At 40.3% G+C, this 12489-nt stretch overlaps 1 protein-coding gene across 1 annotated transcript; it reads left to right on the top strand.

The window, feature by feature from the left end:
* The first annotated feature begins 1755 nt into the window (after positions 1-1755).
* On the top strand, positions 1756-11630 carry LOC144525782 (E3 ubiquitin-protein ligase MARCHF4-like). Its single transcript, XM_078262846.1, has 4 exons — positions 1756-2430; positions 7973-8128; positions 9017-9209; positions 11102-11630. Exons 1-4 carry the CDS (start codon positions 1948-1950, stop codon positions 11521-11523), a joined length of 1254 nt encoding a protein of 417 aa, XP_078118972.1. The 5' UTR covers positions 1756-1947; the 3' UTR covers positions 11524-11630.
* The last annotated feature ends 859 nt before the right edge of the window (positions 11631-12489 follow it).

The raw sequence follows: 12489 nt of genomic DNA, 5'->3' as shown, positions 1-12489 counted from the left end.
ATGGTAGAAAACTGCAGATCTGTGTACATTGTATGAAGCCACAGTCAGCGTATGTCTTTATTTTATCACCTATTACTGTAATTCTGCTTTAATGTTATTTTTTTAATGTTTGCAAATAATGTTCCTGTTTCTACATCTACAAGTCTTTTTTATTTGTACGAATTTGTGTCATTTATCAGATCAGACCCACGTCCCCACCCAAACCCCCGCCGCCAAATTCTCACTCTGAACTCAAAACTTGAGAGCCCTGCATAAGTAGCCTATTATGAGCACAATATGTGAATTGTTATGCATGCAAATTTGCCCCATATATTATTAGTATTATTAGATTACTGCTGCATCAAGGCCTTTTTCTATTTTGCTAACCCATGAAAAAGACATTGATGCATCAGTAATCTATAACGTAGGATAATAATATAAGGGTAAGGTATGGATTACAATTCACTTTTAGTTCAGTTCATTCAGTTTATTCTCTGTCCCAAAGGGGCAATTTGTATGCAGCAGGAAGACAACACATGAAGAATATACAACACAAACTACACAACAATTAACACAATTAAAAACAGATAAAAATAGCAGCTTCAGCCTGGTTAAAGAATAAATAGCTGCAGAATTGTATTGGAATGATAATGAAAGTAAAACAAGAACTACAATAACTCAAAACAATAAGTAATAATAATAAAGATAAATAAAATACTAGCCTACATTGTGCTGTTAAGATAGCACATAGTCAATAGAAATAATTAGCCTAAGTAAAGAGTCTCAGTAGGCTTATTCCATCACTGGGTTTGACCAGTGTTTTCATTTCATGGTCTTTTTTATATTGACGAAAATTTGGTGTTGTAATTGTCTGCTCTCTGTTTGCATGATGAAAGGTAGTAAACGTCTCCTTTTTTTCAAAGAATAGTAATGTGACCATTAACTTTATGCCTCCTAAAAAAAATTGGATGCCTTGCCTAAAAGTTAATTAACCGTGTTCCTACATTTGTCTCAGTTGTAGTAATGAGTTGGCTGCTTGCATCACTGTGCGGTGGTGACGTGTGGCGTCTGGGAGCTGTCCCAGGAATCATGGTGCTGAAGCTGCAGCACCAATTCAGCAGCCAATGATCACAGGAGAATGCGGGGCTACGGATGCTTTCACCCAGAGCAGGACAGTCCGACAATCGTATTGGATTTTAACGGAGGGATTTAAACCCATCGGCTTTTTCTTTGAATATGGAAAATCGATAATTGGGTTGGGATGTCAGCGACCTGCAGTCTGGCAGGAGATCTATGAAAAAATTCTGAAACTGCGAGTCGTATAAAAACCGGGGTAGCTCGCCAGGTAAGACAGATTTCGCTTCCTGCCACGCCATCGATTGACTTGATTTGCTTTGAAAGCCTAAGATGTCGACAGTAATTTGATATCTGCTGATTTAAAATGTGTCTTTTTCGGTGATGTTGGAATATTTGATTTTAAAGAATGAGCGCTGACATTTTGTTAGTCATATCAGTCCATTGTGCCAAAGGCAGATTTGATTCTTGGTTTCGCCACTCGTCGTGAATCTGGAGGGAGAAGCCTGTCTAGATAGTTTAGCCTATGTTGTTAGTAGGCAGACCATTAAGGCCATTCGATGGCAGTGGACACTGAGTGAACGAGCCATAGCCTTATTATTTGAATGCATATTTCTATCAATCTAACATTTGACTTTCCTCTTTTAGCTGTTTCATTTATTGAACTTAATGGCTTCAGACACTTGTTTGCATCGATGGGATTTGTTTGCCTTTTGGATTTACATTCTCGTGGGAAGACAATAAAATACTTTCAATTAGAATAGCCCATTATAACATAGAAAACGACTGCAAAAGGCTGCTTTAAACCCTAACAAACACTGGAAAACGCACCCCCACTATCCCATCCCACACATTTTAAGAAGTGTTTGCTCATGACGGGTACACATACAGTAGATGCTGTTTTCTTCCTGCACCTTTGCATGGTGCTGTGAGTTTGTGGCCGGATACAGCCTAATGCTGCGCAGCCAGGGCATGCTGAAGAGCCGCTGTTGCGTCCTGCTCGGTGACCTGAGGGTGCTCCTTCTCGGGCCACCGGTACCGCCGACACAGCTGCCTCCGCTGACCCCCATGAGCGTCCAAGTTACGGAAAGCCATGAAACAGGCGTCACCGTCCCCGACAATAACAACACGCTAACGCGGAGCCACCAGCAAGCAGGGGACCGGAGTGCCCCACCTGCAGCAGGAGCCACCGGGCCACCAGGCGGAGAACGACCGGGTTGGGTTGATGCTGCAGAGCTGTCGGCTGCCCTGCGCGGCTGCAGCAGCTCCTCTGATGACTGCTCAAAGGGCAAACTGGAGGAGAGGTATTCCCTCACCAGCTACACAAGTGGCTTCAGGACTCCCTTGTGTAGGATCTGCTTCCAGGGACCAGAACATGTAAGTCAAGGATTGTTTCCCCCCATAAATTTTGAAAAAAGATATGTAGGCTATGGCATGTCCATCTGATCCATGAATTAATTACTCTCATAAAGCTTCTCTCTGAAAGCTTAGTTCAATCTGTTGGTGTAGGAGCATAATAAACCAGACCAGGTAATGGGAATGTTTAGATCCAAAAACCATCCCTTTCTGGCATAAGCCTCTGTTACATACAGGCTTTCTATTACAAATGATTGTTAATTCTATTCTATTGGTCAAGTTTCTTTTCCAGTGAGAAAACCCACTCCCAGTGTCTTATCAGGGAATCCATGCCACTGGAAAGCCCTCTGCGCAGGGATCCCACTGCATTCTGCCCTCACCCCTTTGCGTGGCTTGAAAAGACAGCTATAGCAATGGGAGGATAATGAAAGACCTTGTCCCCATGGTTGACAAGTGTGGAGGATACACAAATATGCAGTAACAACTTATTATAGCCAAACACTGTGTATTCATATTGACGCATTATATGCATGAAAACATCAAATAATACCTCTCACTCTGCTGTTCATGCACGCACCACCTTGAAATAGAAAAAAAGATGGGGAGAGAAACAGGAGGGAAAAGCCTTCACACTGCATGTCTCTGTCTTTGGAGCAATATTGATGATAATGTCACAGTAGACTACATCAATCAGGAGACGAAAAATCTGAAAAGATGGCTAAGATGTGCTGCAATAAATAATATGAAATGATATCAGAGAAGCAAGCACGTAGCAATTTGGAGACACATTAGTTACACTGTTTGACAGAGCCTTTGAGACCACAGTGACAAATATGTCACACCTCACCAATTGGCATTGGAGGCAGGGAGGTTACACAAAGTGTGAAGCAAGATAACTGAGGTGTAGAACATATAACTTTCTCTCTGGCAGTGTGTACTCATGGTTGCTTTTCCTTTACCCAAGCAGCAGATTTAATTTATCATTTCATGGTTATTGTATGGTCTATAATCTCTCTATGTTTCATCAACTAATTACTCCAACAGCAATTCTGTGCATCATTTCACCTCTGAGCAAGACTTTGTAATTATTACTGACAGGGGGTCTAGTTGTGAGATTGGAAGACAAGGCCTCATCCTTTTTTTTTTTTTTTTTTTTAAACTCCAGATAGTCAGCACACTCTGCAGTGCATACAAAGTACCGCCTTCAGGATTGTCAGTGTTTCCCATGGCCTCCTCCAACTCACATCATCGATGCTTCCTTGAGACATTGCAGCTAGTCAATAGCATGCCGTCTTATCATTATGCAAGTTTTGTGTAAATGTGTAAATGGATACAAGGAAGATGAGACTCCATTTGAAAAGAGAGATGAGTGGACTGCTTGTGTGTCACTGTGTGATACAGTCAGTGGGGACATTAGTTATTCCCACACACACACACAACCCCCCCACCCCCACCCTCACCCCTCCCCTCCCCTCCCCCAATCCCTCCAGGATGTCACATAGACCGAGGCAGCTAGTATCTGATCTGACAATCCACCAAAAACACTTCCATCCCCAAGGCTGAGATACTCAAGACAGAGTAAAGAAGGGAGCGAGAGACATTGCTTTCCTCAAGCACCCAACTAGAAAAGGCCCTTGAATGTCTGACAGGCACCATTGAAAAATGGTTGTAGTCTGATTAAATATGACACCAAACGATGTAATAAGTCTATGTAATCGAATTTCTGTCGGCCTTTTTGGTGCCATTTTCTTTGAGGTGCCCTTTGTTATTCACAACCAAAGTCCTGCTGTTTTTTAGGATAGGTTTGCATCTTTTTTCCCAAATCTGTCATAATACAATACTTGCATGCCCATTGAAGGTATTGGTCACTGTAATCATTCCTCTTCTCCATACTGGCTGTAACTTTGACTAACACCCACTTGATAGCACCAAACAAAAACTGGATTTTGTCCCCCTGTCACCTACATTCGATTCACACAATGAAGTGATATCTAAATGGCCGAGGAATGATTACAGAGATCAATAACTCTTTCAGTGTGTATATGGACATGAGAGTTTTGTATTAAGATAAGGTAAACATCTTGGCCAATCCTTTAAGCCAGACTACTTCTGTTGGAGTTAAATTCCATTCCCAGACACACACAATGTACAGTATAATCAACAGCTATAATCATTAGACTGATAGATATTCTTTATTGTCCCCAAAGGAACATTAATTAAGGTCAGGTCAGTACCACACTCACAGACAGTACAATACAAATATCTCAAAAGCTCAGGTATTCATGTATTTTTGTATAGCTAACCTGAGACATATTTCAATCCATGATTGGTTCACTTCTAAAGGTCAGCGAGAAGCTTTACAGGGGGCTCGGGCTTGCTTTCGTGGAGTGCTTTCTTTATTCAAGCTTGTGCTTTCAGACTTGATCTTGACCGTAGTCCCTTAAAGAATAGGCAATTTATCTGCTATATCTTCAGATCATAGCAATTTTTTTCAGGTAATAGTCACATAGTGCACAAACTTAAAAAAAGGATAAAGGAAGAAAAGTAAAGGAACATATACGTGTGCTATTACATTGAAGTGTCCTTTGGGTCTGGTGCTTCTACTGTTTTGTCCTCACTTAAGCTGCATGTTGAGTCCCTGGTGCTTAGAAAAAAAATTCCCTCCTAAATTATAACACAGATAATGCACTCATACAGTGTGTTTGCCTGAGACACAATGAGAAGCCTCGAGGGGTCAAGCATCATTCTTTCTATATGGCCCCACAGTGCCGAGGCATTATGCTCTCTGCACTCCATCAAATGTACATAGGATGGCTCCTCTGCCATTTGTTTGGAATGGGATATAAACCAGTACATGAGCACATGGCATTTTTTTGGACTTGCTGAAATCTATGAAGACAGGAGCTGTGAATTCATAAACTTAAATTATAACCCATGGTTGCACTTTTATTCAATTACTTTTAAAGGGCCATTAACTGTCACTAGGCTTAATGGTGCCCGTAAAATAAGAAATGAGTGGAACGTCTCCCAGCATATGTTTCATGAGCAGTCATTACAGGTAAATAAATGTGAAATTATTTGACTTATAATTTCATTTTGTCAGTGATTATTTTTCCTCTAACTTGTTGAATGTGCATAGGAAGCTATTTTTCAAATGACTGTAGTATTGCAGGCACTTAGTAAAGAAATGCTTGTGGCCTGAATGTCATTGGCTATTGTAAAAATTGTTTTCATTCAATTTCTGTGGGCGCTACTTTATTATACCACAATTTCCTTTCGCCTAGAAATAATAGAGTTCACTTGCATTGATTCTAGGAGCTTAAGAAATGTGAATAGCCATCTCTAATTTACTTTTGTGTTGTTATATACATTCGGAGTGGATCCAATTTTATAAGGAGAAAATAAGGTGCACTGAGATGTTTTTAGCATAATGCAGCACAGAGAAATGGAATAACATGGCCAACGGTATCAGTCTTATCATCTTTTTAATACATTGTTCGATTGTGGTTTTTTGAATAATCATTGCTGTTTGATTAACAAAAGGACAATTAGTTATCACGTTCTGTGTGCGTGGGTGGTTATGCCACATTTATTATCAGTTTCTTTTGCTCTCTCTCCAGCCTCGGGTTGTACTGGAATGATCTAGGTTTCAGCTCTTGGCTGCAATCAGGCCAGTCTCAGTGAGCGGTCTGAGTGCCACTGGACAAGGCAGTAGTGTTCTGCTGCTCCTGCCAATACACTCCCACCCTGGCCATCTGTAGATGGGCCTTTTCTCCTCTAACTCCCTGCTTTTCCCTCCCTTCTCCTCGACCAGGGTGCTACTCCGTCTGTCAGAGATGTCAGCACAACGATGCCGTGGAGAAATAATTTGGAAACTCACGGCGTTTTGCATTTCTTCCCACAATCTCTATGCCATGTTCATAGCAGGGGACAGGGGATATTTAATATTTAATAAACAATACCTTGGCTTAGAAATTGAATGCCTCAGCTTAGAGAGGTGGAGAGCTTTCTTGCAGCAGTGGGAGTTGGCTACATTTTTTTTTTCATTCACTACAGGCTTTTTGTTCAGTCCCATTAAGATTAAAACATCCATACAAGAAGGTCCTGCTTTGAATTTTATAGATCGTTGTTTCTTTTACTGCAGGTCAGGACCTCAAAAAGATAGCAGGCCTACATCTTTTGGGTCCTTATCTATACCCAATATGACAAGATATATTTTAATGAGCTTGGGCCCCAGGCTGATTATAAATCTCTCATTTGTTCCTCAGGCTGAATATGGCTATTTATTCAGATGAATAAGGGCTGGTTAGGCTGAGCACAAATTGCTGTTAAGTGAAAAACCTTATTACCCTTACCTTATTATGCCAAATTTATTGAATTTCGTATTATCACTTTAGCTGATGGGTTTCAGAGTCTAATACTGTGATTTTCTTGAAAACCTGTCAAACCCCACAGGATAAGCTGAAAACACATGTTGGTCAAGTTAAACATCAGGCTGCTAAATCTCAGCAGAATATGCTCCTTTTCAGTAATGCTTTGCTAAATATTCACATGGTTCAAGAGTTCACAAATCTACTACTAAGCCCCTGTTCAGGAGTACATTCATGGTATTGCTCAAATGCTTCTTCGTAACAGATATTTACTCCAACAACTTTTGAGGTGCTGAAATGAATGTCTGATTTTCTTTCAACTACCTCTTTAAGATTCAGGCTACTGCAGCATAGAGGTTAACCACACTATATAATAGTTAATCTGCCTTCAGTGAAATCGCTCATATGTAGCTGTCACCATGCTGATGTAGAGGACTTGAAATGTCCTTATGACTGACTGACTGACTGACTGACTGAGCTCAGAAATTGTTTAACTATATTTGTGGGGTCATGCTGGACCCCACAAGTTTAATGGGCTGTTTGGGGGTTAAGACTTGGTTGTAGGATTAGGGATAGAATTAGGTTATGGTTAGGGTGAGGGTAAGGGTTAAGGTTAGGCATTTAGTTGTGATGGTTAATGTTAGGGTAAGGGGCTAGGGAAATGCATTATGTCAATGATGGGTCCCCACAAAGATAGTGCCGTGTGTGTGTGTGTGTGTGTGTGTGTGTGTGTGTGTGTGTGTGTGTGTGTGTGTGTGTGTGGGAGGGGGGGGGTCTGGGGGAGTATATGGCATCTGCAGGGAATAAATATGATGAGAAAACAAAGGATTATCAGCCAGTCAATGAGTCAGGGAGATATTTATTATCACAAATCACTACTTAAGCCACTCTTAAGGTCGAGTCCAGTATTATGAGGCAGAAAAGTTTAGCTTCTTGTTGTAGTCAGCTGCATTTCATTGCATTCTATGTGCTTCCACTGTAAAACTTACCTAGTATGCATCAGTGTAGGACTCTATTATTCTTCATATACATCACAGCACTGCACAGGTAGCTGGGTTCATGTTTCACCAGCAGCTGCACAGATTGTCTAAACAAGCTATTTACTGAAAGTAAAAATATGAAATATGTAAATGAACTGAATTATGAAAAACCCTTGTCCTGGGTTGCTGGTATTGATTATCTCTCTCCCACAGGGGGAGCTCCTGAGCCCATGTCGGTGCAGTGGGTCAGTACGTTGCACCCACCATCCCTGCCTCATCAAATGGATCAGCGAGAGAGGTTCCTGGGCCTGTGAGCTCTGCTACTACAAATATCAGGTCATTGCCATCAGCACCAAGAACCCACTACAGGTGAGCCGTAGGTGTACAGGGCAGCACTGATATTTAAAAGGAAAAGAGCAGGATGAGAAGCCAAGATTTTTGAACCTCTATGGTTCATCTGCAAAAGCCTTAAATAAACTTCAATACATTCAAAACTCTGCTGCCCGTCTCCTCACACACACCCGTTCTCGCAATCACATCACTCCCATCCTTCAGAACCTCCACTGGCTCCCTGTTTCCCAACGCATCCAGTTTAAAGTCCTCCTCCTCACCCACAAAGTCCTCCATAACCCGGCTCCTTCTTACCTCACAGACCTACTCCACCGCCACCTAACCCTAACCCTAACCCAGAATCACACTGTTTTGACTTCAGATTTAGTTATGCTCTGATCATAAACCAAGGAATTAAAATTAAAATAAAGTTTCTTAATTAAACAAGGCTTTTTTTCCTCTGATCTCAAGAACAGAAAGATTGCAGAGGAAACTTTTCTCTCAGTTTCAGACTTTGGTAGATATGATATGAGCATTTGTGAGCACTGATGTGTGAAAGACAGCTATTTGATTTTGTGCTTCATATTCCAGTGTAGCATTCCTTGAAGTTTTTTCGTGTGAACAAATCTTCATTTGCAAAATGACAGATACAAATAATTTAAATGTTTTGCATACACATTATACATCTGCGTCCTCTTTCCCCATGGCAGCATTCTCTTTTGGAGGAATACTTTTCTGATTATCAGCCTGATTAACTTATAATGTGAATGTTTTAATTTATGCTTTTTAATCAGAGAATGCACCCATTGATTGTATCTTTTTCTTACATAATCTATTTGTTCTCGTTTTGTGTTTTCTAAGTATTCAGTAAGGTTAAAGGATGAATTACAAAGCTCATCTGTTACTGTGGTCTGTGTCTTCCTCCAGTGGCAAGCCATCTCCTTGACAGTGATAGAAAAAGTGCAGATAGCAGCAGCCATCTTGGGCTCCCTGTTCCTGATGGCCAGTATCTCCTGGCTGGTGTGGTCGTCTTTCAGCCCCTCAGCCCGCTGGCAGCGACAAGATCTGCTTTTCCAGATCTGCTATGGCATGTACGGCTTTATGGATATCGTCTGCATCGGTGAGGTGCTAGATTTCACGTTAGTTCATTACTTGTTTAACATAATTAGATCCTCATAATTCCTCTTGGAATTAATGTGTGCCTTTTAAGATTGAGAATGATAATTAGTGTGTCCAGTATGTTACATCATGCATTCAACAGGCAACCCAAACATAATGTCAAAGGTTTTCAGCAGATTCAATAATTATACATGCCAGCTGGGGCATGAACAGTTTAGTTACACTATTGACAATCAATACAACAAATCTATACCACTTCTTATCAATATGTATGTGGGGAGTGCTGTCATGTTACACTGGCTTATATTTGTATTGCACACATGATTGTTTGGTGACTTTTAATAATATGTGTGTACTATGAAATGCTTAACCAAAGCTTACTTGATTAATCAAACATAATAAAAAGCTTCAACGTCAAATTCAGGCAAACTTTTGACAACCACCACATGCTAATATAACACAGAAAACAAAGCATTTTTAACCATCTTCTGGATTTGTGTGGGTGTCCAAATTCAAACTTGTAGCATCCCCTTTAAGCCCGCTGTCTTCCTCTGGAACCTGGTGGCCGGCATGTTTTGGATGACTGTGTGATGGCATCTCACATTAAGCAAACTCTGACTGCCACTGCAGCAGACAGCAGGATAAGAGGAAGAGGAGATTGATTGTCTCCGGTTTGGTGGTGAGGATTGATTGCGGAGTCATTAACTCTGCACTTTACAGAGATTAACTTGTCACTTGGCAGACACAAAGGCCTGACTTTCACTTATCCACAGAGTTGGAGAGAAACAGAGCTGAAGAGGAGAGACAGGATTGTATCAGTAAACTCTGTAAATATAGAAGAGGTTGGGAATTATAAGTGTCCATTTGTTAGCGGACAATATTTTACTATACCTGTAATACAAAATGTTACCAATTTAAATCTGTTAGTTGTATGGTGATACAGTTCTGAATAGGGATGCACCGATCCAACTTTTTCAGTCCCGATACCGATGCCTGGGCTTTGTGTATCTGTCGATACCCGATACCGATCCGATACCGTTGTTGAATTAATAATACACCGTATACCTTCCACCTTATACCTTCCTTTCACCATGTGGAAGAGACTAAAGGCACCAGACTTTCCTAACTAAACATTACTTTCCTAACTAATACAAAATAACGTAATGTATTGAATTCTTATTTATTTGTGCAGTCAACTCTTCCAGCATGCGACACATGTGCGACAGAGGCAAAAAAACTAATAAAATTGGTGGATCTGTTAATTTTTCCGATCCCCGAGCCAACTATTTTGTCAATATCCAGACCGATATCCGATCTTAATATAGGATCGGTGCACCCCTAGTTCTGAATACAGGCTATAGTGATGATAATGGTAGAGAAGGTTATCAGCCTGCAAAGTTAAGTTAAGCAGGCTACAAAAATATATATATATTGACATAGCTTTTTTCCTCTACATGACTTTAAAATGAAAAAGAAATGCAGTAAAATGTTTGGGTCCAAGCATATTTTGTTACAGATTGATTTCAATTTTCCAGATAGTGAGTTCAATGAACATCAATCAATAAGCAATTTTAAACTGTGATAAGATGTTATCGAACAACCCCAGAGAACAAATGCATCATTTTTGCTAACCTAAATCCAAAAGTGGAGAGTACTGCTGTATCATAAGTTGTGCCATGTCTACAATTTTTCTAAGAAATAAAGATCATATCTCAGGTTAATGGTGCAATACTTTAAAGATGAGTTGTTTTGTTCTGCTACTCCCTCAGCTAATACTTCCTGCAGGCTTTAACATAGTGAATCTAGCACTGCAGAGACATATATCACTTTGTGGTGTTATTAAGACTGCTGCCAGACAGTGACATTGTTTAATTGATGCTCTGATTTCCACAGCACTAATTGTCCACGAGGGACCTTCTGTGTTTCGTATCTTCCACCGCTGGCAGGCCGTGAACCAGCAGTGGAAGGTCCTGAATTATGATAAGTCTATGGACAGCGATGACCTGAAGAACATCACTGTGGACAGGACTCTGTCTCAGCCCGGCCCAGGCTATCAGACTGGGGTAGGAGTGTCCACCTCCACCTCCTCGCTGATGGTAGTAGCCTCCACAGCTGATGGCTCAACTTCTACAACTGCGGTGACTGCCGCAGGAGGACTGGAAACACATGTGGACCCCAACAGCGGAAGTGCAGTGCCAGACCAACACTATCCCTACAACATCCTTCACCTCCTCAGCCACCTCAGGCAGCCGGAAGCCCGCAGCCAACCCAGCAATAGCACACGAGAGCTGGTCATGAGAGTCACTACAGTCTGAGGAGTCAGTTGAGAGACCTGATCTCACATCGAGGTGAAAGATTTATGAACCAGCTGATAATTGAAAAAGAAAATCTATCTTAACTGCACTGGATTAATACCATGTTCTTGTTTGTTTCAAAATGCATCTCTGATGTCCTTACATGGATTGAATAAAAGTCAAAGTTGTTTGATTTGCAGAATTGGTTGTAAAATTGTTATTTTGGATGTTTGGGGTAAAGAATATTTGCTTACATGTGCATAGATGTTCATTCCTGTTCTTTTGAAACAAAATAATGTGAAGAGAATCTAAGCTCAAAGGTCTTACTATTTTCAGACTACTATATCAGATTCAGAGCTTTTCATGAGAGAACATTGGACTTTTAGATTATCTTTCCCCTAACATTTTTTTACCTGAACATCTGTCTGTATTGCATTACAATGATCAAAAAAGATGTGAAAAAGAACCTTCTAAAAATTTTAAATCGGGATCTGCATCAAAGCAATGCTAAATAGTGACAAATGGGAAACATTTAGAATTTTTTTCATTTAAGTAATTGCAGTAGTTCATGAGAAAATTATGTAAAAAAATACAATTTCTCTGCATGTTAAATTAAGGTAGGCTACTTCAACGTTTCTTTATTGTCCAGATACATTGCATACACTGTGGTCTATGTCAAAAAATAGAAGCAGATAGATATATTGCAGCTGATTGGATAACCTTTCATTGGAATTGCACCTTGTACAATTTCATGTGACAAATAAAATTGATTGATTGCTGAATATAAGCTAGGAAAATGTATAGAGGGGCAACAACTATTTTTTTTATCATTCTAAACAACAGGCAAGATGTATAGGCAGCTAAACTAATTTATAAACCCTATTTAGATTTTTACCCTGCTAAATCAATGCAGGTTTGATGCACTGTTTTATACATATAGCACATTTTACTTACTGACTAAAGACGGTCATCAGCAAAGTTTGCTTA

Source organism: Sander vitreus, chromosome 11, assembly GCF_031162955.1.
Source record: "Sander vitreus isolate 19-12246 chromosome 11, sanVit1, whole genome shotgun sequence".
Taxonomy (NCBI): domain Eukaryota; kingdom Metazoa; phylum Chordata; class Actinopteri; order Perciformes; family Percidae; genus Sander; species Sander vitreus.
The sequence above is the reverse complement of the archived record's forward strand: the minus strand, read 5'-3'. Positions and strand labels throughout refer to the sequence as shown.

What these genes read in the sequence shown, in the direction of transcription:
- LOC144525782 (XM_078262846.1), top strand. Translation starts at nt 1,948, where the DNA reads ATGCTGTTTTCTTCCTGCACCTTTGCATGGTGCTGTGAGTTTGTGGCC. An exon ending in GCACCAAGAACCCACTACAG is followed by an intron (nt 8,129 to 9,016) that starts GTGAGCCGTAGG and finishes GTCTTCCTCCAG; the next exon opens with TGGCAAGCCATCTCCTTGAC. An exon ending in TATGGATATCGTCTGCATCG is followed by an intron (nt 9,210 to 11,101) that starts GTGAGGTGCTAG and finishes TGATTTCCACAG; the next exon opens with CACTAATTGTCCACGAGGGA.